Source organism: Amphiprion ocellaris, chromosome 9 (genome assembly GCF_022539595.1).
Source record: "Amphiprion ocellaris isolate individual 3 ecotype Okinawa chromosome 9, ASM2253959v1, whole genome shotgun sequence".
Classification (NCBI taxonomy): Eukaryota; Metazoa; Chordata; class Actinopteri; family Pomacentridae; genus Amphiprion; species Amphiprion ocellaris.
Genome location: NC_072774.1, coordinates 14,328,046 through 14,350,498, shown reverse-complemented (window position 1 = coordinate 14,350,498; position 22,453 = coordinate 14,328,046). Strand labels below are relative to the sequence as shown.

The window sequence follows — 22,453 nt, the reverse complement described above, 5'->3', positions numbered from 1 at the left end:
GATGAATCTGCTGTGAAGGTGAATCTTGGTGATGCTACGTGTTCGGACTTGAAATCAAACGGCCATTCCATAAATTAAACGTCATGGGTCGCGTATGGGTTTAATCTCATCACTGACATCCAAGTATTGTTTTTATTATTAAAGAAAGTAGCCTTATACTCAGACAGTCATTTCAAAACTACTCTGGAACCCAGGAAAAAATTATTAATGTAACTGGCTGATTTTGAGAAATGCTTGGAAAAATATTCAACATTTTCAAGGCCTTATGAAGTTGCTAATGGCATTTTTGGAGCCTAAATTAATTTGTGTTCCAAAAAATGCCCCATTTACTAATAAATAACCTTTTGGGGAAAATAAAAATGAAAAAAGAACATCTCTTGAACTTATTCACTCTGCAGATCCAAAAAAAACAGAGCACTTAAATTACTTAGAAAACCAGTGTTATTTCCATATATTAATCATTCCATAGGAGATTTTCCCTCAAAACCGGCAGAAACAAAATCAGATGCTAACACTTTTTGCTGGACTACAACTGCCTCCTGCTAATTATGTTTAGTCAGCTTCATTGACTCTGACCGTGTTCCTCTAGTTTTCATATTTCATTTCATCCTGGCCCTGTGTTTTGCTGCTTTCCCACTGTTAAATCAAACCTGTTATTTGTTCTTCTCACAGAGCCAGGCCTTGGCCCACTACAAGGGCACCAAACATGCCAAGAAGCTAAAAGCCCTGGACACCCCGAAGAGTAAGCTCAAAGGCTCAGCGGTCGCCAAGGAAACCACCAACCAGGAGAACGCCAAGGGCATCAACACCTCGCAGGTTCCCAACGGCACCGACAGGAAAGGTTTGTCTTTTCCTGCCTGCCGCACATTCCACAACACTTTGTAGTTTTCTTTATGTGGCCGCTGCCCTTCTGTTGAGAGCGAATGTTGGACCCCATAACGCACCTTTTTGGCGTTTTACATTTGCTGCACACAACTCATAATCACTTTAGGACCTGGATGGACTCACTGTTGATTATATCAACTCTGTGCTGGCTGGTTCGCAAAGTCCAACTGGCAGTTCAGTGCTGACATATTAAATTTTTACACTGGAGGGATCGCTGCAGGACACACAGGACAGTCAGACATGTGATGGATGAAGCAGGGCCTCAGTTTGCTTCAAAGACGGTTGTCAGATCATCTAAGACCACATTCTGACACACAGCAACACTGACAAATTTGAATGGGATAACTCCATCATTGCTGCAACATGGGAGCAAATTCTAAACATGCATGAAAAGGCAGACAAACCCTTTATGACGTCACCCATAAGTTTCCTGCAGAGCAGCTTTGAAGGTCAGTGTGGTGATGCCTGACTTCACCTCACTCTGGCTAATCCAAAAATGAGCAAAGACATAGAGAGTGGATGGAGCTGAGGCAGGCCATACAAACATCTCTAAACCACTGACTGTCCCATGATGGTACCCACATGTCTCTCAAAGTGGCTACACCATTAAATATGCATAAATTTATGCCTTAGTAAAATTTAAATGGGTGAGTTATATATAAATTCAGCCTTTGTACAGTTGTCACGAATGGAGAAACTAGCTATAAAGACCAAAACCACATTGCGTCTCGGGATGTAAACATATCTGTTTTTGTTGTAAAGTTGGCCATTTTAACGTTGGGATGTGAAATTCGAAATGGTCATTCGAGTTTTTGGCACATCTGTTTTGGCTTCATTTTTCAGCCTCAGAGGTTTTCATTTGGTGCCAAAACAGTGCATTGCCGGAAAACTGCATAGTCATTTGGAAAAAATGTTTAACAAGACTCAGCTTTTCTCTGAACTTTTGTTGCATGCACAACCATAGTCGTCCACCAGTTTCAATGGAAATCTACAAAATAAAAGCATCTTTTTGCAACCAATCCGGTGGTTGCTAAAAGAGGCCTGACTGCCAAACAGTCTATAAAAAAAAATGATAGTACTTCTCAGCTGATCCTTTACATCAGTAAACATTCTCTCAGGACTTTTTGAATACAGAATAGTGTTGATTTTATGAATTATGGTCCTATTTACAGTAGAGTAGACAATAAAGCAGGGTGTGCTTTAGGGTTAGGCCATGTCGTGATTGAGTTTTCAGTCAGATGTGCTGCTCATTCATTATGTCCAGGTTTTATAAGACAAAGAAAGTGACTGCCAATTCCAACCTTACTTTATATAAATATATAAATCTGTTATTCATACTGGACTTCCTGGATCACTTCTTGTTGACTTACTGGTACTATGTTTCCAACATTGCATTGTGTATTTTTTTCTTTCTTTTTTCAATGGAGGGCTGTTTGCTTATAAGGATTAGTGAAAGGAAGGAAAAGGAATGTATGTCCAAAAGTTGTTTAATTTTCCGAAGCTGATAATTCAACAATCAGGCCCATTTAATGCAGCAGTTAGCCATGTGTGTGAAGGTATGTAAGTAAGGTAATATTGAAGCTCTCTTTCTAGCTATCTTTTTTTAATTCACAAGACTTATTTTGTCCCTTTTTGTTTGTCCAAGTGACTGTAAAATCATGAAGGTATGTTGTTCGGAGAGTTGGTGTACAGATAGAAGCAGCGTAATGCAGCCAGAGGGATTCTGTGAAAGCAGACTTTATATCCTGTTTGGTGATTCAGAACAGGTATGACCACCAGCACACGCAGGTGGAGAACATGTTATATCAGCCAGTTCATTTTAAGCATTCTGAATTCTTCACTCTGGTGGCAGTTTGCCAAATGCTGCACTCACATAACCGTGTTCTCCGAGCCTTATTCTTCCTATTCAGGTTTGTACATCACATTTACCTATTATCCCATTTTTAATTACATTTTTGCTGGTGCACATTGTTGTGTGTAATATTCATCATGTTGCAGCCAGGTGGCTGTTTAAATCCGGTTATCTTGGCCAGGTGTCTGCCAAAAAAGATCCTTATTCTCTGTGGTATTCTCCATGTTTAAAAAGTAAACAAAGTCTAGCTGCATCTTCCAACACCTGACGTGGACCAGATGCAAATAATTTTAAAGACTTTGACGTGCTGTGTCTCACATTGGTGCTGTGGTGGATAATGTGTTTGGCAAGTGAAAGCACTGCTGAGGAGCTCTTGCCCTCTCTGTCTCCTGCTATGTAATATTCTTTAAGCTGCCTGTTATTATGTCATGAAATTGGCCCAATGAAAGTCTTCCCCTTCAACTGTAACAATAGAAGTTTTTTTAAAGGAATTGGAAACACATTGAGCCGTCGCGCTCTGGTATTAATTTTACCTCTGTCCACGACTTTCCCCAGCGTTCCAAAGTATTTAAATTAGGAGCACATTTCTGGAGCTCTTTGTGCAGTGTGGCTTATTTGTCCAGTCTGAACTGTTCGAACTTGAAGTCAAAAGATTATTTGAGGTGAAACAGAAGAAAATAATGCTTGAAATGAATATGTCACATCTCTGAGAGAATGGACCAAGTATTAACAATGCTACAGGTGAACAATTCGAACCCTTTACTAATGCATATCAGCACGAAACTCATGCAAAGTTTTCTCAAACTTTATGCAAATTAGGTATTGTGCATCTAAGAATGCCCTCATTTTCCTGAACAGTATTCTGAACATTGGCTTGATTTCCATTTTCGACATATTATTGGCAAAGGCCGTTACAGTAAATTTTGGATATCTCTTTACAGCACTCAATAAATCAAAAATTAATGTACACAGCCAAAAAACCACAATTTTTTGGCACATTTTTAGTAATAAAATATTCTATAAATCAGGATATGAGTGATATATGAACAAATCCCTCACCAAAAAACATTAAATAGTAGAGATGAATATAAGGGGAAAGTCTGATGTATGTAGGAAGTTAAGATTTTATGAGCAAAGTAAGAAAAAACTCACTTTGAGAAAACATGTTTAAAGATATGCATTGCTTTTAAAACTGGAAACCACTGTTTATGGGTAGAAACTTGAACTAATAGATATCACCATGAAACATCAACACCTAAATGTGTAGTTTCAGTGTTTCTCCCCATTAGTCTGAAAGAAGTAAAATCTCAAAACTGACGAATGAATGAAAAAATGTTGTTTTCTCCCCTTTTCACCTCATATGTTAGTCTTTATGCCGTATTAAGAGCTTTACGTGGCAGCAGACTGTCTGGTTTCCAACAGAGTTACTTAGCTACTGTAGAAATGTTGAACCATTAAACAGGGCAATTTACACCCAAGCTTCCCCGAAGTTAATCCATGCTGCTGTTTGTTTCCCGTAACAGAACATTAAAGTGTTCTCATGCCACACCTGGCTGTCATTTTGGTGGTCTCCATGTCTGGAGTAACAGTAGTTAGGGAGTCTCACATGCATTTCTGTATATAATATACAACTTTGGAATTTTAAAAGAATCAGAATTTATGTGGTGGAAATTTACTACAATAGGACTGTCAACGTCTCTGGTTCTTAATGGGTACATGCACATGAAACACTGTAGACCAAGAGCCATATTTGGGAAAACAGTTTATATCCTTACATATTTAATTCACTAAGTGAATTTTAATTTCTTCAGCAGCTCCTGTTTAGTCCTTCATTTTTCTTTTTTTAAAAAAATACTATATTCATTCTTGTTCAGTCATGTTTTTATCACAACATAAAGGATGTGAACTGTGGGGTGTTCATGCGCTGTGAACACCAGGATTCCAGTTATTATTATGTTTCGGTTCAAAAGAGGACCCAAATGGAGAGAACAAGAAGGTAGGCCTTATTAACTAAAGCTTATGCAAAAAGCATAATAAGTACAACTGACCAAACAGAAACACAGAACGGAGCAGACAAAGGTTTGAAAAATCCATGAAGGCCACGAAAAGCGCAGGGAACAAGCTGAGGCAAGATACAAAGCACAGCTCCAACTTCAAAAATGAACCAGGACACAAACCAGGATGTAGAAGACAGCATGAGGGACAAAGGCAGGAACACAGGGAGAGAACTCAGGCTGCAGACACAAAGGAGGAAGAACGCTGACAGAGAACACAGGCAGAGAACACAGGCAAACTTACAGGTGAAAGAAGGAGAAACCAGAGTGTGTGTGTTCACACAGGGCTGACAGGGTGATGTGACTCAGGTGAAACTGATCAGGGTGGAGACAGCAATCACAAAAGGCAAAAGAGACACAAAAACATGGATACATGAGGGGCAGCGTGAGGATCTGACTGACTCTGACAAAAAACAAATTGGCTACAGGAAGTGGTCAAAGGAAAAGATCCGATAAAACAGACTAAATACTGTCACACAAACTGATGAAAACCTTAATTCTGCTATGATGCAAAGATGTCAGAACATAGAGTCATAGTGCTGGTGTTGACTCCTGTCCACTGCTTAAAACACCTACATTAAGGATGTGAGCACCAACCAGGAGCATGTAGCAACGGAAGAAGGTGGGCTGGTCTGATGTATGTTTTCTTTTAAATCCTGTGAAAGACCGCATGTTTGTGCGCTATTTACGCCTTAGAGAAGGCAGCAGGATGCACTATGGAGGCAGTGTGCTGCTGTGGACAATGTTCTGCTGGGAAAATGTGGATCCTGGCATTCATCCAGATGCTACCTTGACACCTACCTAGACAGTGTAGAAGACTACATCCGCCCCATCATTGCAGCTCTTTCAGCAGGAAAATGCTCCCTGCCACACTGCAAACATTGTTCAGGAATTATTGTAGGAATGTGACAAAGAGGTGAAGGTGTTGACTTGGCCTCCAAATTCCCCAGATGTCAGTCTGATTCATGGACGTCCCTCCTTCCAGCTTCTTAAAGAATCTGCTGGTAACATCTTGGTGACGCCTTCAGAGGTCTATAGAGTTTAATCTTTGACAGGTCAGAGCTGTTCTGGTGGCACAAGCGAATCTTTCACAATGTTAGGTGATTGAATGTTGTGGCTCTTCAGTTTTGTTATTAATAATGACCACCTTAGGTTTCTATAACCAGGCAAACTGGCTTTCTAGCACAGCACTATGCTTCAAGGTGAGGCTAATGATTGCCTATTCAAGTCTTTCATTTGCAAAACATCACATTCACTACCACCGTCTCTTTCCTTGCAGGGTTGCTGTTTGTCATGTTTTTCTGCTGAGCATCGAGAAAATTATTCTGTACAGTTGGAAAGTAATTTGATAGTGATGCATCTGTGTTGCATCTGTGCAGTGGATTTGAAATGAAAAGATGACAATCGTGGTATTGTTTTGCTGTAGATTAAACAGAGCTGTAGAATCAGCTAGCATTCAGAACTGTAAGGAAGACTAACAGTGGCTGTGTGTAGATGTGTGTGTGTGTGTTTTATGTACATGCTTGTGTGTGGAGGACTGCAAGGTGACATGATTGTGTAGGTGGGAACACAGCGTTAACTGTGATAATTGTATGTGAGTGTAAGGGACAGTTATATGTGAATGAGCTCCACAATAAGGTTCAAATGATGACTTTAAACGTGGTGTTGGTATATAATTTGCTGAATGCTGCATTTACTGCATTCAGACCTTACTAACTCGAACAAAAACAGAACTCTGGAAAAACAGAGATGGCTATTAATTAAATCTCTTCAGTCTGACTCAATACAAATTCATGCTGCATTGCTCAACAACAGCAAATCAAACCCACAGAAATTCAATTTACATTCAAGAGAGGATTTCAACATTTCCAAAGACACCATAAATATGAGTTTTAGTGAGCGATGCAGAGGCCTTGGTTTGAATATTTCACTGTTAACATCATTAGAACCTTGACGAAACTAGCAGATAGAGAAAAATATCTCTGAAACGATCAGAAAGCGAACTTATTTATGACGTTTTCAAGCACTATAGAGCAAATTGCAGGTTGGTGACCTTAATGAATCCATGTATAGGAAAGTGAACCAGAAAACTGTTTTTTTAAAGAATTTGTCTTTATGTGCACTGAAAGAACCTTTAGAGTCATACTTTTATCTGCCTTAAAAACAAAATTTGGTTTTGAGGTCTCAAAAGGGACGGTGGCCAAGCTTGGTCCAGTTTAGCAATAAGAAATATGGATCCTTTATAGTAGCTTTGACACTGAATAGGTTAAAAAATGATATAAACTGAATGTGAAGTCATATTTATATGTCATCTGTCATATGCATAGGAATATACATTCAGTTTGTAATTATGAGTCTGCTTGGTGTCACAGAGACCAGACAAGACAAGGATGAGGAGAAAGAACTGCCATCAGGGAGAAATGAATTAGTGGTGTGAGGAACCAGTGAAGAGGAAGGCAGGTGTCTTAACAAGTGACAGATCTGCTAACTTTAGATAACATCGCAGTACTGTAAATAATGGGGAATTGATATATGAAACTGTTGCACAGTTGCAACACTTTTCAGGTGCATCTTGCTGGTCTAACATAAACCAAAACTACATTTTATAGTGACACTTAAAGTGCACAGGTTGTGTTTTCAGTAGGTTAAATCTCAGACATATCTGTAATGTTGCTCCCTGCTGCTGATGGTAGAACTGCAATGTCTCTGTGTAGAGAAAGAACCACAACAGCAGCCCTGACGTAGATATTCCATTCAGAACTCCATTGTATCTCCAGGAACATAATTCTCCTGTCTAAAATGGGCACTGTTGCATTTTTTGGTGCAGATGCAGCAGGAAAACTGCAATCTGCACAAAAACAATAAAAAAGAAGCTAGAATAAAAGACCACCTTTCTACATCACAGCTGCTCAGACTAACTAACACATTCTACTGCAGAGACGACTCCCTTATGTGACATAACGTGATCTGTTGTGAGAAAAAATATGATTTTAAGAGCTCAAAATACCTACTTTTTCAACCGAGTTATTGCCTTTTTGTCTCATAAAACATATAAAATAATTCATTAACTATTCAAGCAATCATTTCCAAGAAGTGGAAATGATATTAGCTTAAGTGTAAATTTTGTGAAGAAAGCCAGCTTCAAGTTGTTCTTTCAAGCCAAGGGGAGACATTTATAGATGGTGGATGTTGGCTCTTTTTATTCATGGTCTCTCCAGATTAAGACCAGAAGGCTAAACTGTAAAGATGGGAACCAAGCATTGACCTCCTCCCACTCTACCTGCACTGAGATACCCATCTGTAATGGACTCTACACAGCCTGACATTCAACTTACAGTCTGGCCTTGGGGAAAATGGTAAACACATTATACACAAACAGAGACCCCAGAGACCTTAAACAACAAGCTGTCATAACCAAACAGACAAACAGCTATTAATCATTTCAACGCCCTTAAAAAAAAATCCAGAAGCACATTTCCACAGCATCTCACTATCATATCTACAGCACGGAGGCGGCGCTTTGTCACAAGTGGCACGGGCTAAGGAATATTAATGGGCTCAGATGTCAGAAGAAATAATTGTTGAGGTGGGTAAATGCCGCATTATCTGTAAAGCTGAAGTATTTGATGGTATATGGAGGGCACCAAACTCACTCTAATGAAAAGCAGAGTTCAGGAAGGAGTAATGGCCACAGTCAGAGTAGGTAGAAACACCAGGGAGGAAGAGCTCTGTTTGCTTTTGCACAGTGGCCTTTCAGTGAGTTTCCTTTGTCAGTAAAAAACACATTTTTGTTCCAAAACGCAACAAATCAATGCATATCCTTGGTGGAATGCTTATTTTTCTTTTTAGAAATACATCTCCCTATTATATTAATAATAGCTACTTTTTTTCATTGCAAAGATAGTAGAAAAGAATTCAAGCTATTTAAATTTCAAAACTTAGCTTCCCTGCTGCCTTAAAAGTAATTCAATTCTCTCAGTTAAACAAGCTTTGGTGTGTAAAACCAAGATGTTTCCAGTTAGTAACCACTTATGTCAACACTCAGCATGATTTCAACTCATCGTTTTAAATGAACAGTCAGCTAAACTTTGAAAATGAAAAGGAAATGAATCATCATCATGAAATTACTAAAACTTAAATAATAATGGATTAGATTTATATAGCATTTTTCTATAAGGCATACTCAAAGCATGTACAATGAATCCGTTATTCATTCACTCACACATTCTCACTCTGATGGTGGTAAACTACATTTGTAGCCACAGCTGCCCTGGGGCAGACTGACGGAAGCCCGGCTGCCAATCCACGCCTACAGCCTCCGACCACCACCAACATTCACACTCCAGTGTGAGTAGCCGCACTGGAGGCCAGGTGGGTAAAGTGTCTTGACCAAGGACACACCAGCACATGACTAGGACAGAGCGGGAATCGAACCGCCGACCCTTCTATAATTGGACGACTCGCTCTACCACCTGAGCCACAGCCTCCCAAAACTTATTTATAAGGATGCACTTTGATATCAGCCAATAAAGGCCTTAACCTTGGGCTCATTTTTCACTGCAGTATAAAGTCCTACACCTCAATGGAAGCATTACAACCATTACTAGAAGTAAAGAGAACTCAAATATGTTTTTTGTGCAGTATGACGTTATAATCTCATAAATCATAAAAAAGAAATTAAACTAAAGTTTAATTTCTGTTAATTATTTTACAAAAATCGAACAAACAGGGCAGCCCCACATACAATAGTGATTTTAATACTTGCATATTTAATTAGTTTCCGTACTTGTCCTGTTTCTGCTGTGTATAAACAATTGTCATATGACGGTTGGTCACAGCTAAGTGTTTCCTGGAGTGCTGAGGAGTACAGGATTTTTTTTGTTTGTTTTATTACAGAATCTGGTTCCAACAGTTTACTTTTGCTGAGATTTTGAATTATACATGCAGAAAAAGTGCTTAAAATTAAATTTGGTTAACTTTTCGATGAAACTGCACGTCACAAATTATTTGTTTGAGGACAGCCAGAAAATTGAACATCTGATCATTCTTTCTAGTTTTACTGTCTCTGACTCCAATACACGGTGAAAATTTGGCAAATTTTTAAAGATGGCATGCCTTTCAAACCTGCCAGTCAGTTTTAGGGGGTCGTAGGGTTAAGATAAAATACCAGCATTGATCCAAAATGAACACTGACAGAAAGATAACACCTGTCAGGCTTAACAGCTTGGTTCAAAAACGATGTATAATTCTGACAAGTTTCACATGTTAGTTGAAATGAGATTTCCTATTTTGCCCAGTGAATGTGTAGATTTGAAATGCTTTGCATTTTATGTCTGCACCTGCCAGAGGGTAGATGAGAGTCCACACAGTAACATGGTAATTCCACTGCAGGAGAGACAGATATTCTCTGTAATTAGGTGGAAACAGTATGTGCATAAATCAACAATTGGCTGATAGCTACAAAACCGCAGTACTGTGCATCCCTACTTCTTTGTATATTTAATGTTTTTTTGATTCAGCTAAATTGCTGTATTACGTTTTAGAGTGCAGGTATAACAATTTCCAGGCTTTTTAGTGTTTTATCTGGAAAGTTACTATTACAGGACATGCAAAAAAAAAAAAAACTCCAGAAAATATTGCACTGGTGACACACTAAAATAAAAGCACAATGTAATGGAAGAATTTTGTTCAACATCTTTGGACCAAAGTGCTTTGTTGAGGAATAATGTGCCTGTATGCAAGTGTGCACTACAGAACAGATTTCCTAAAATGCATCCAATATTCAAATTCTTTCCCTCCTCATTGAACCTGCATGTTGTCTGGGATGGATGGGCAGCTGGACACAGTGAGATAGTATAGATTAGCCATATGACTCAGCGGCTGCCTGTCGGTTTGTGTGTGTGTGTGTGTGTGTGTGTGTGTGTGTGTGTGTGTCCATACAGCAGCCAGAGATAGCAGAGGTAGAGCGAGAAAGGCGAAGCGGGGTAGAGAGAGAGAGAAATGCCCACAGCACAGCCCGCCATCTCTCAGTTCCAGTCCAGTGCCTGAGGAAATGTACCCTGATATTAGCTATTAAAGAGCAGATTGTCAGGGGAGCCATGCCAGCACTGACAGCAGCTGTACAATAGAGCTGGCTGCAGGGAGGCAGGAGGCTAGCTCAGGGTTTTTTTTCCTCCGCAGGCTCCCTCCTCAGATCCCTGTCGGCAGCTGACGCCCTCCACCACCCGTCCACCGCACCCTCAGAAATCTGCCTTTGTGCCCAGGTCCATGTGTACATGCAGTGGGTTGGAAAAAGCCCTTACAGACAGACGTCGAAGACAGCAGCAAACCTGATGAGTGTGTGATTAGATTGGCTCCATACCTGCACTGCGCCGCAAATGTTCTCATTTGTGAGGATTCTGGATGGCGACGTGTAACTGTGGAAACTTCCCAACAGAAATTAGGTGTGGATCATTTGCTTTCGAATGAAACTGGGAAGAGATAAATCAGTGTGAATTCAAATCAATGACTCCTGCTGCTGTTAAGTGTCTGAGATAATGTCGCTTTTCTCCCTTCAACAAAAAAGATGATGGCAAGCACTGATGCACACCTATTTGTGAATGCAAATTTTTCACCTTATCAGTCTTTTATTCGAGGAATATTCAGCCGTGACTCTTCTCTCATTTACTCACTTTGAATACTGACATTAGGGGAGGGAAAAAAAATCATAGACGTCAAATGAAATTTGACAGATCTCAAGAGCCATGAGGGATTTCTGTCCTTTAAGTTGTGACAGCATATAATAAGGCCCAATCATTTTAATTAAAGAGCTTAATCCAGCTTCATTGAGAAAGGTAATCAGATCTCTGGGGAGTCTTGTGATTGCCTGAAAGCCTAAGCGGAGTGGAAGGCTTTCAGAGCAGCGTTTCTCCTCTATCGTCACAGCAAATGTCAGGGGAGAGTGAGGAGAGGCTGAGGGACAAATGGAGGAAAGAATAGAGGCTGTGTCCTGCTGGGGTCACAGCACCTGTCCTGATCTACCTTTCTCTAGATTCTCTCCGTCTTTGTGGCCTTCACCTCTCCCACCTTCTCATTTTCTCTCTTTAATTGTGTCCTGTACTTGATTACTCTCCTTTAATGTTATCTCTTTCCTCTCACCTTCTCATGTCCCTGACATCCCCGCCTTCTTTTCCCCCTCATTTTCTTTCTTTCTCTGTATTTCACACGCTTGATTTTGCTTACTTTTTCTGTTTCACTTTCATTTAACTTTTCTTTTACCACCTCCATATTTCTCTGCCTTCCGAATCTATCGTCTTTTGTTTCTTTCACCTGGCCTCAATCTCTATCTCTTTCTCCCTCTGCCTCCTACTTTGCTGTCGGCCCTGCTCGCCCATACCAACTTTAGATTGATCACAGTCATTACCTCCATTAATGAGATGGGATTGAGTTCTTAACTGGGCCTTGCAGAGCCAGTTAGGTCACACTGACTGGGGATATGGATTACTGGAGGCTTCCCAGAGTGCGGGGCGTCCTAGGCCAGCCAAAGTACACTTTAATCACCTGCCCTTCCAACAGCAAATGGCTCTTTAATGACACCGTGGTAGATGGGTTCACCCCAACACAAGGACAAATACATGCATGACTCAACACAGGATGGACTCAGCAGCCAGGTTCTGTAGTGAGAGCACAGATAAAGACAAGCCTCCATTGCTGTTGATTATTGCTATTTTTCTTTGCACTTTTATCATCCAGGATTATTACATATTCAGAGGTTAAATATGCATGAGCCATAACTCATACTGCTGCCTTAAGTAGATTTTAATAGTAATGTCTGTGCATTAAGTGTGCAGCTGGAGCTCAGAGTTGACTTGCTAACCTTCATGTAAAGACTGAATGCAGGGAAGAACTATTAGCTTCTGTCCAAATTTTAAAAAAAAATCTAATTCTATTTTGTTTGTTTAATCTGTAAAGAAATATATGAGAAAGAAAACAGGATAATCACCTCCCGACATTAAGTGATATCAGTTCTCCTCCATTACTCATAAGAAAACAAAGAATCCATCACCCAATATTTTGAACAATATAATGTAATTTTGAAGAACACAACTGCATGTTTTCCTAAACTTGAACAACGTCCAGATGATCATTCACACCTGGTTTATGCAATAATTTATTTTACATTTCACATTATTAATTGATTGCCATTGTTTTGTTGAAATATGTTCCCACTTTGACACAAAAGGGCCTCTTTTTTTTTTTGGTAAATTCGTATCAAAAAAGTCAAATTGGCCATAATTCAGTGTTAAAAAGCAGTAGAAAGGGGAAAATAATGAGATAACATCCAAAACAGGTGTTCTCTGACATATTGTTGACTGGTCTTAGTAAAGTTACACTGATGTAGATGTGTCAGGCTAAATATTAGAATCTTTTTTTTATATTTTGGAATCTGGCCATTTCCTTCTGCTTGTAGTCCTTCCAAGTTTTGCCAAACAAATCATGGATCCATCACAAAAAGATGAAATTGATATCAATCTCCACATTACAGGTATCAGAGCAAAGAAACTTTTTTTTTAAACTCTCCCTAACTGATGTTACAGATGTGTTGTATTTGCTGTTAAGACAAAGTCAGTCTTTGTGTTTCCCAGCTGTGCATAAATGCTGGACAGAAAATGAGGATCACCTAAATGAAAGCAACGCAAAACAGAACAAGCAGTCCACTCTAACCTTGTCCAGGAAATCTCTGGTAACCACCGAGAACAATCATTGTGACGGTACAGTTATTTCAGCTGTCTGAGTGTAAGAAACATCAGCCAAAAGTAGTTAAACGACAACTGCAGGCAGAGAGTCTCTGGGTGACACGAACACCCAACCTTTACTTGCACTTTTTCTGGAAGCCCAGTCCGTCTGGTCAGCGTGCCAATGAAAAGCTGCCCAGTGAAGCAGGTGTGATGGCAGCCTTTCGGTCGCTTGTGAGCACGGTGAGCCTGAGTGAGTTTATCACTGTGATTTCAGGTTGTTTTGATGCTTGGCAACCCGGAACGGACCGGGAGTAGGTGGTCGTTAATTGTGGGGAGCAAAGAGGTCGCTGCCGCTCTGCTTGTGGCATAAACATTAGTCATCAGGAGTGACAAGGTCAGCAGTATCATAAATAGTTCACTGATTAATTATTGTTCTCAGGGTAATGGCCTGGCCTTGATGGGGCTTAATGAAAAGTTGCCGTTAAAGCCGGTTTGATAACAGCTAATGACTCCTACATTATTCTATTCACCTGAATTTGCCATCTTTACCATGTGTAACTAGTGGGGATTTTTACTTACATGATTTAGAGCTAAAAATGAGGTCTTTTTTTAAGGTGTGGACTGGACGGATTAGATTTTCTGGCTCTTGCCCGAAGCATTTTCTGCCTCAACTCAAATAAAACCGAATATAAATTACTCACAGCTAATAAGTGAAGTCACTGTTCCTCCTTTCAAGTTGAGCTCACAAACTTTAAATAACTGTTCCAGTCATGGTACTGAATGTAACAGCCGGGAATAATGGCCTTTTCATGCCAGATGTTCTTCCTTAAGTCAGTCTACAGGCCTCTAGCGTTTACTGAAACACACAGGTAGAGTTCAGTTACCCACAAGTGCTGCACATTACATCCACATCGCTCAATCATCTGCTGCCAACAGTAATCAATGGACACCCTTGCTTAAGGTCATGAGATGGGCAGATCTTGTCAGTGGCAGCCTGTGAGCGCCATTAAAGAAGTGCAGCAGCAACACGGAGAGCAAAAAGGGAAACATAACAGCTGCAAAATGTGGTTTCAATGACCCTGTAAGTCACTTCATAATTTAAACTATGAAGGCCTAATTTACTGAGCGCGTCCAAATAAATCGAATTTATAAATGTCATTCTTTGTGGCTTTTTGGAGAACAGTATCTTAACGGTAAGTCACTGTCGTCGAGTGTCTTGGGTCTTTTCTATGACTGAGAGTAAGACGGAGCGTGAGATCGACAGGCGGATCAGTGCTGTCGACTGTACAAGACTGCTGTGGTGAAGATGGAGCTGAATCTAAGGCAAAGTTTTGACTTTAGCTGTCAGTCTGCATTCTAAAAGTCAGCTGCAGTACTGAGCTTTTCTGTAATCAAAACCGAGAGAATGAGATCAGGTATAAGTGAGCATAATGAGTTTCAAACAGTGTATGTATTTGCAATTCTGGTGGTTTCACGCCAAACATGCAGAGAACAGAAGAATGCTGAGGACTACACAGTATGATTTTTCCAGGAAGAAGTGGAGACACAACACTCCCAAATCATAACATATGGATGCTTGAACATGACCCATTAGAGTCACAGTGAGTGATTTTAAGCACACTGTAGCACAATTTCTTTCTGATGATGTTCACTCTTTTTTTTTTGTGTGTTATTTTTTGTCTTTAATCGATCTTTGGTTATGATTGATTTAAAAAAGTCACTGTTTGTGTAGTGACATGTTACAAAGCAAACTTCTACCTCTGTAGAAACCTTCTCTTTCATTTTCAGAAAATGAGCGATTGTTATGACACCAGTGGAGAACATTTGGCATCAGTTTTAGATGTTGAGGAACTTCTATAGAAGTCCATCGTATTTCACTGATGTTTTAAACGTATCTGGTACGTTTAAAAGTGACACCATATAGTGGTCACGATCAAGCATCCAGATGTTACAAACTGGGAATGAGACTGAATTGAAGAGCATAGTTACAGAACTCTGTGACTCCAGAGACTTGAAACATGAACTCTTCCATCATTCTTCTCATTATCACCTCCCATAAATACCAGTCACTATGGGTTGATTTTGTGCTGCACAGCCTAGCAGGTTGCACATGCTGTTGCGGATGTCTCTCTGTAGGTAGTAACGACTTTGCTCTGCACAGTGTTCAGATTGTGGGTGAAAGCTCTGTTAGTAATAAGGTGAGGAGGTCACACATCTGGAGGGAGACGGGAGAAGCTGCTCTTTCATGTTGAAAAGAGCCAGTTGAGGTGGTTCAGGCATCTGATTGTGATGACTGCTGGATGCTCTCCTGTTGAGAGATTACAGACATGTCCAAGAAGGGAATTCTGAGGACAACACAGAACACACTGGAAGGATTACAGACCCCATCTGGCCTGGGAACACCTTGGGATTCCCCAGGAAGAGTTAGCGGATGGGCTTATGGGGAAGGACATGCGGGCTACATGGTTTAAAAGAAGAAAAAAAAGAGGAGGAAAATGGTCGGAGGAAGCATTTTAGCAAACTGCAGAATAAGAAACGTGGTGGGCTTCATGATTTGGTGTATATGCAGGCATAGATTCATAGGATGGTGAGTGTTTTGGCTTTGGCTTCAGATAAACCAGGCCTGATGTGTAACTATAGCAACACAACAGGAAAATGAGTGTGTTTTCCGATCAATATATCGAACACAACAGAGCCACCAGATCACCAGAAGTGCACAATGTACCACAACTTCTGACTGTACTTACTGATGTATCTCCCATAGATCTAAACATAAGTATCAGTTAAGTCACAATTCCTTCTGAAACACTGAAGCTCCTGCCATCTGTGCCTAAACAAGGAATGTCTCAGATCTTTTCTTCTTACCATCCTAATACGAAATGAGTATCAGCTGGGCCTGCTCAGCATTTTTAAACATGCTACAGAGAATGACCTGGTTAATTGAACCACTCAGTACACCTGTGTGGAAGCAGCTGCATTTATTGTGTTGTTATGTCATTAATTCAGGTTCTTCCTTTAATTTGTCGTACATCTGTATCTTTCTCAGAACTCTTTGTAATTCAAATGATCAGTGAAACACATGCTGGTACTCCAGATTTCAGTTTTATTCTCAGATACTTTCATCATTATCATTTAGAATCTGCCTTGTTGTTCACCAGTCTTGCAAAAGAGATGCATTTCCTAAGATTACATTACATATTTTTACCCACATAGTTTTATCTCGCTGTATTTTGATGCAGACGTATTTTTGTACATTTACCTGCCACCTGCTCCAGTTCCTCTCTACAAAGATCTGCATTCAAAACATGCAGTGCGATTCATGATCGTGCTACAAATTTCATAGTTGGAATCAGTCAACTGTAGGAGGAGAATATTACAGGAAAAAAATGTGCCTCAAACCCATTTCAGAAGGTTAATGGATTGGATGCTCACAAACAAAAATACTAAAAGAAAAAGCCACAGTGCATACATTTACATGCATTTAAAGCATTTAGCTGCAGCTTCCATCCAGACTGTCAGCACAACCAAGGAATAAGCCTGAAACCCTGGATATCATTCAGCACCTCAGACTGATTACAGACTGTATTCACCAGAAGCTGGCTTTTCTTCTTCTTATGTAAAGGAGGACCTTATGTCACCACAGGTCATAACTGAAACACACCTGCTGCTTTTACCCCTGATTTATTTCGTAACCTTTGGCAGAAGTGATCGCGGTGACAACATACGTTTGAAGGGCTTTGTGGCGCCAAGTGCCGACACCTCCACCGGGATAAATAAGAACCATATATAATGGCCCGCAAAAATAGCATGACATAATTCACTATTGATTTGCTCTCCTGGCTGGCTGATCTTCATTTCGTGACACTGGAGTGCAGAGAACTCAGAGGCATTGGCATCGATCAGGTGGTGTTGCTGAGGCAAAATTTCATTTTCGCAAATGTGGAAGCAGTCCTCTGTATTCCATACACTGACATGTGGTGTTGTTTTGTGAGTCAGATATATTGATCCACTGCTGTCTTTGTTCCTAAAACTATCAGACATTTCTTTCCGGGCACAGCAGCTCTTTTCACATGTTAATGTTGGATTAGAGGCGCCGAGCTGTGAATCTCTGAGACAAATAGCACGTGTTTGACATGCAACTTCTCTTTCAGACGTTTTTACGATCATAAATAGAAATCAAGGCTGTTTTTCTCTGGTAGAGAAAGTCTAATGTGTTGACTCCATCTCTTGTTTGATTTGTGCTGGTCTTGATATTAATTTTGCCTTTTATTATCCTACTTTAGTCTATGCTACGTTAATCTGTATATAGTTCCTTTTCACTCTTTTTTCTCATTGTTTTACCATGAAGAAGCATATCTACAGTTTTTAATTCTCTACTTCAGTCTTTATTTTGAGGATAATGTCATATGCTTTTACTGTGTCACATTAACATTCCGGCTCTGTTTCTGTTGAGCTTAAAGATTCCCTGACACTCAAACCTAAAGAAGTATAAGAGCTGCTCTTGTTAGTCTAAATCCCAACAACTTCTCAGAGCTTTGGAGCTCAACTGTTGTCAGTTGCATTTATTCATTAAAATGGCTAATTTTGGACCCATCGGACCTATTGCAGCATTTATTTAACCATATAAGAGTCAGAAGAAAAAAAAATACAAATATATATATGGCTTTCTCTCATAGTCCAAAGACATACAGGTTTAACTTCTAAACTGGCTGTAGGTGAGTCTGAACATGCATTACTGTCCGTCTGTCCACGTTGGCCCTCTGACTGGTGATTTGACCATTTTGTATCCTGCCTTCTGCCCTGTCAGCTGCTATAGGTTCCATCCACACCGTAACCCTCTATATGATAAAGTTTGTATAGATAATGTCTAAAAGGATGGATTTCTCTGAGGCACTTGCTGCTTCCAGTGAAGGCCTCTAATTGCTGGTGTTTCAGACTGTGCACCTCTCCTCTGCAGGTATTACTGGATGGTGCTGCGTCTCATCATAAATTCACACAAGTTTTTGGAAGCGTTTTCAGTGTGCATCATCATTCTGTTTCCTGACAGATGTCTCATGGCCAAACCAGGCTTTAGGTTGCCAAAGTCTCGTTGCTTTGTTTATCCACAATACACGCTCGAGGTTTCTGTGCTGACACATGAAGTTTCCTCTGAGAGAGCGATTGTCTCCTCAGTCGATCCAACTTTTAGGGGCAAAACAGTAACGTGGCGTTTGTAGCTGCATAATTGTCCCTTATGTGCCCATTTTTGCAAAGTGAGGTTGTTTGTTCCTATAGAAACAACATGGTTGGATGGAAAAAGATTTGTTGTCAAGCAAAATGCCAAATACAACGGGCACTGTCAAATATTGTAGGTGTTTATTGAGGCAAAGTTTCTTTAAACAGTTTTTAAGTGTCATTTTGTTATTTTACAAATTTTCTGTAAAATTTCCATTTTGTTAAATTACAGATAATATTGTAAAATCACAGAAAAAATTATTAATTTACATGTAAGATCTTAAAAAAAAAAAAAAAAAAAACAGGCCAAAACTAGAATAATCTACATAAAAAATCTGTAATTTTACAGCTGTTAATTTGTTATTGTATGGTTTGCTTTTTTTTTTACCATTTCTGCTGTGATTTATTTAGCAAAAAAAATGACAATTTAAAAAAGTATTTGCTGTTATTTGAAACAAGAATTATGTATATTAACAACTGAAAAATGTTTGTTAATTGTTATTTTACCAAATTTCCATGGCTTGTTTGATTACATAAATTCATTAAGATAACAGAAAACAGTTATTCATTTACACATTTACTGTAAATTTGAAAAAGACAAAAAAAGGCCTAAATTATATCCATATCAAGTAAATGCCTCTTTTACGATTTTTGACCATAAAATTAAAATAGTTTTTTAATAGTATTTAAATTAATTTTAAAAAATGCTAATTTTACAGATTAGATTCACCATTATTCAAAAGGTCTGAGACAATAATTATTTATGAACTGTTATTTTACTAAATTTCCCTGTTCTTGTTAAATTACCAACAATATCTATTAAAGTCACCGAAAAAAGGAATTAATTTACAAATGTGTGGCTGTAAAATTACACAGATATACAGCGAAAATATTATTTTACAGATATTAACACTGTCTTACAGGATTTTTTTTTTTTTATAGTGTACTTTATATCATCAGATCCTACTCTGGTCCTCATGTGCTTGATTCACGGTTTCCAAATCTCCACTTTCACAATACTGAATGTGCACCACACAGGAATTTATATTTTTATGTTGATATTTTATGTTGTTTGCTTCAACAAATCAGACCAATAAAATAGAGCTGATCCTCTGAAGTCTGAATAAAAAGATGTTCAGTCAGCTGTTGGGTGAACGTTACATGAATAAAACATTTCAGTCCCTAAATGATGGATGGAGCAATTTGACTCAAAAGAAAATCCTGCATTTCTCTGTACAGATGGCGTCCCTGGAACAGCGCCACTGCCGCTCTCCCCTGTGCTCAGACCGGCACAACCCTTGGCATCCTTGGCGACCCCGACCACGCCAACGCCGGCACCTGTGGCCTCGCTGATGGTCCCGAGCTCCATGGCAGCCACAGCCCCAGATACTACCTCAGCTGCTGGGGGAGACGAGAGGCCGTCGAAGCTCGGCTCACCCTCAGAACCGGACCTGGAGCCGGAGGCCGAACCCGAGACGGACACGGAAACAGAAGAGGAGAAAGCTCGACGTCTTCTCTACTGCTCGCTCTGCAAAGTGGCCGTCAACTCAGCATCACAGCTGGAGGCTCACAACAGTGGTAAGACAATCCTGAGTGGAGCGGAGTGATTAATAGAGAACCGTATTTAATCTACTGTATGAGGGAGGTGTTGAGCCTGTGTGTTTTTCTCAGTCAACACTGACAAGGCAAAATCATGTTATTTCTTGTTGTGCAATTTCCATGACAAATCCACATCAGCATCAGAGCTGAAGTGAGTTCCTTGGTGCTTTTTGTCTACAAGGTTGTTATCTCCCGGGTGTCTTCAGTGTTCTTTGTCATCATTGTTGAGTTATATTGGCTGCCTTCAAAAATCCTTTTCAGCCCCGGAAAAAAATACAATTCCTCAGTTGTTTTGTTTTTGTCAGTGGTTTCCATAGAAACCTTTTATGAAACTTTGATCAGGTATTGTGAGACATCCTTGCTTTGGATTGAATTCTCAATCAATTTCTAATACAGCGCTCAGACACACAGTGCCGGGATATAACAGCACAATGACTCATCTTTGTTTTCAGTCAGAGCAGGAATGCACAGGAATGCCCCACTGCTTTCAACATTTCTTTCTTCTTTTTTTTTGAAAATGAGCATTTTATTGAAAGCTTGAGCAAAGGAACACAGTAAAATAAGCATTTAGCAACAGGGGGCTCAACATGACAGACAGAAACATCCAGACACAAAAAAGCATGTCTGTCAGCACACTTCTGGCTGTGAACTCGTTCCGTCGAGACTGTGCGATCCTCTTATAACCAGCCAGCTGGGGCATTTTTGTAGCCTATTCTCACCACATCAATATCTTTTTTATCTGTTGTAATAGCTAAAATATTCCATTTGTTTTGAATAAAGGAAGACTCAGAGTCTTTGAGTTCAGTGGTTGAGTGCAATTGACAGTGACAGTTTTGCAGAAACTTGGAACTCCTTCTTTAGCACTTCAACTGTTGGATGCTTCTCTCTCCAGCCTTATGTGCTGGACATGACCAAAATATCTTCAGAATAAAGTCGTGGCTCCCAGATGGTGGGTGGATTGTAAGTGGGTCAAGTTTGTCCAAAAATAAGAAATCCTCCAGAGTAGGGCCTTTATGTTCAAGTAGCGTTTTCAGCCTCCTAATAAATAGGAACACCAAAACATACACATATACTGTATGAGTATACGGCAAGCTGTTGTAACATTTAACAGCTAGACTGGATATGTATTTCCATATCTCAAATTCAGGCATTCTAAGTAAAACAGCTTCAGATATCCAAATCACCATCCTTCACGGGATAATAGCCTTTACCATTCATGTGTACAGTGTTTTTTTTTTTGTGTGTGTATTTGCAGCCAAATTACGACTAGTTGTGATTCCAGTTTCTCATATCTGCAGTGCAATTCTGACTAGTCATAATTTTCGGTCAAGATAACTTTATTTTACTTAAATTCTACATATCCACAATGTCCTTTTTAGATAAATTGAGTTTAGACTACTCAGAATGACCTTGTAGATATCTTGAACTGGAGCTTGTTCTAAATTTTAGTCGTCAGAAACTATACTTCTAGAAGAAGACAAGCTTCAAGGAGCCTTTTGGAGGTTTGTCATCCTTGCAACTGTGGAAGGACCTTTTGGGTTAAAAAAAAATGCAGCCGAGGGCACCCAGAGAGGTTTTTTAAAGAAGCATTTTGTGGGGTTCAGGGTTCCATTTTGAACTCTATTATTATTATTATACCCCCAATATGTTTTATAACCCCAAACATAAGAAAAAATAGACGAAAACAAAAATAAACAATAGAGAGTGATTGCAGACACTGCTAACAGAGTGCCTGTTTTAAGGTCACCATCATCTTCTCTGTAGCCAAAATATTTCCATCCAGCAGAAGTTGCATTTCTTCTTTTTCAAGGTTTCTCACCTGTTCTTTGCTCATTTTGCCGTGCACATGTGGAGCCTGCATGTCAGCAAACTGAATGTTCTGCAGTACATTGAGTACTCACCTGCTAGCCTTATGAGCATAAATTAGTTACAATTCAATATGAAAAGCTGGTATTTATTAAATCATTTGAACCGGATTATTTTAGACTGAAATGAACAGACTAGGAGCAGATAAACTGCACATATTCATATGATTTCTGAAAAAATTTACTTTATCAATTGGTGATCCAGGACAAGAACAATCGAGGAATATAACGGACACGTCAGCTGCTGTTTTTAGAGGATCTGCCATG

The 22,453-nt window shown here is 39.6% G+C and overlaps 1 protein-coding gene across 2 annotated transcripts in view; it reads left to right on the top strand.

The window, feature by feature from the left end:
- znf385d (zinc finger protein 385D) overlaps positions 1-22,453 on the top strand; it is a 97,037-nt gene that overhangs the window by 62,811 nt on the left and 11,773 nt on the right. For both annotated transcript variants that reach the window (XM_023266543.3, XM_023266542.3), the window contains exons 4-5: positions 673-841; positions 19,962-20,300. In XM_023266543.3, the coding sequence (XP_023122311.2) occupies positions 673-841; positions 19,962-20,300 (508 nt within the window). The remainder of the gene's footprint in view (positions 1-672; positions 842-19,961; positions 20,301-22,453) is intronic.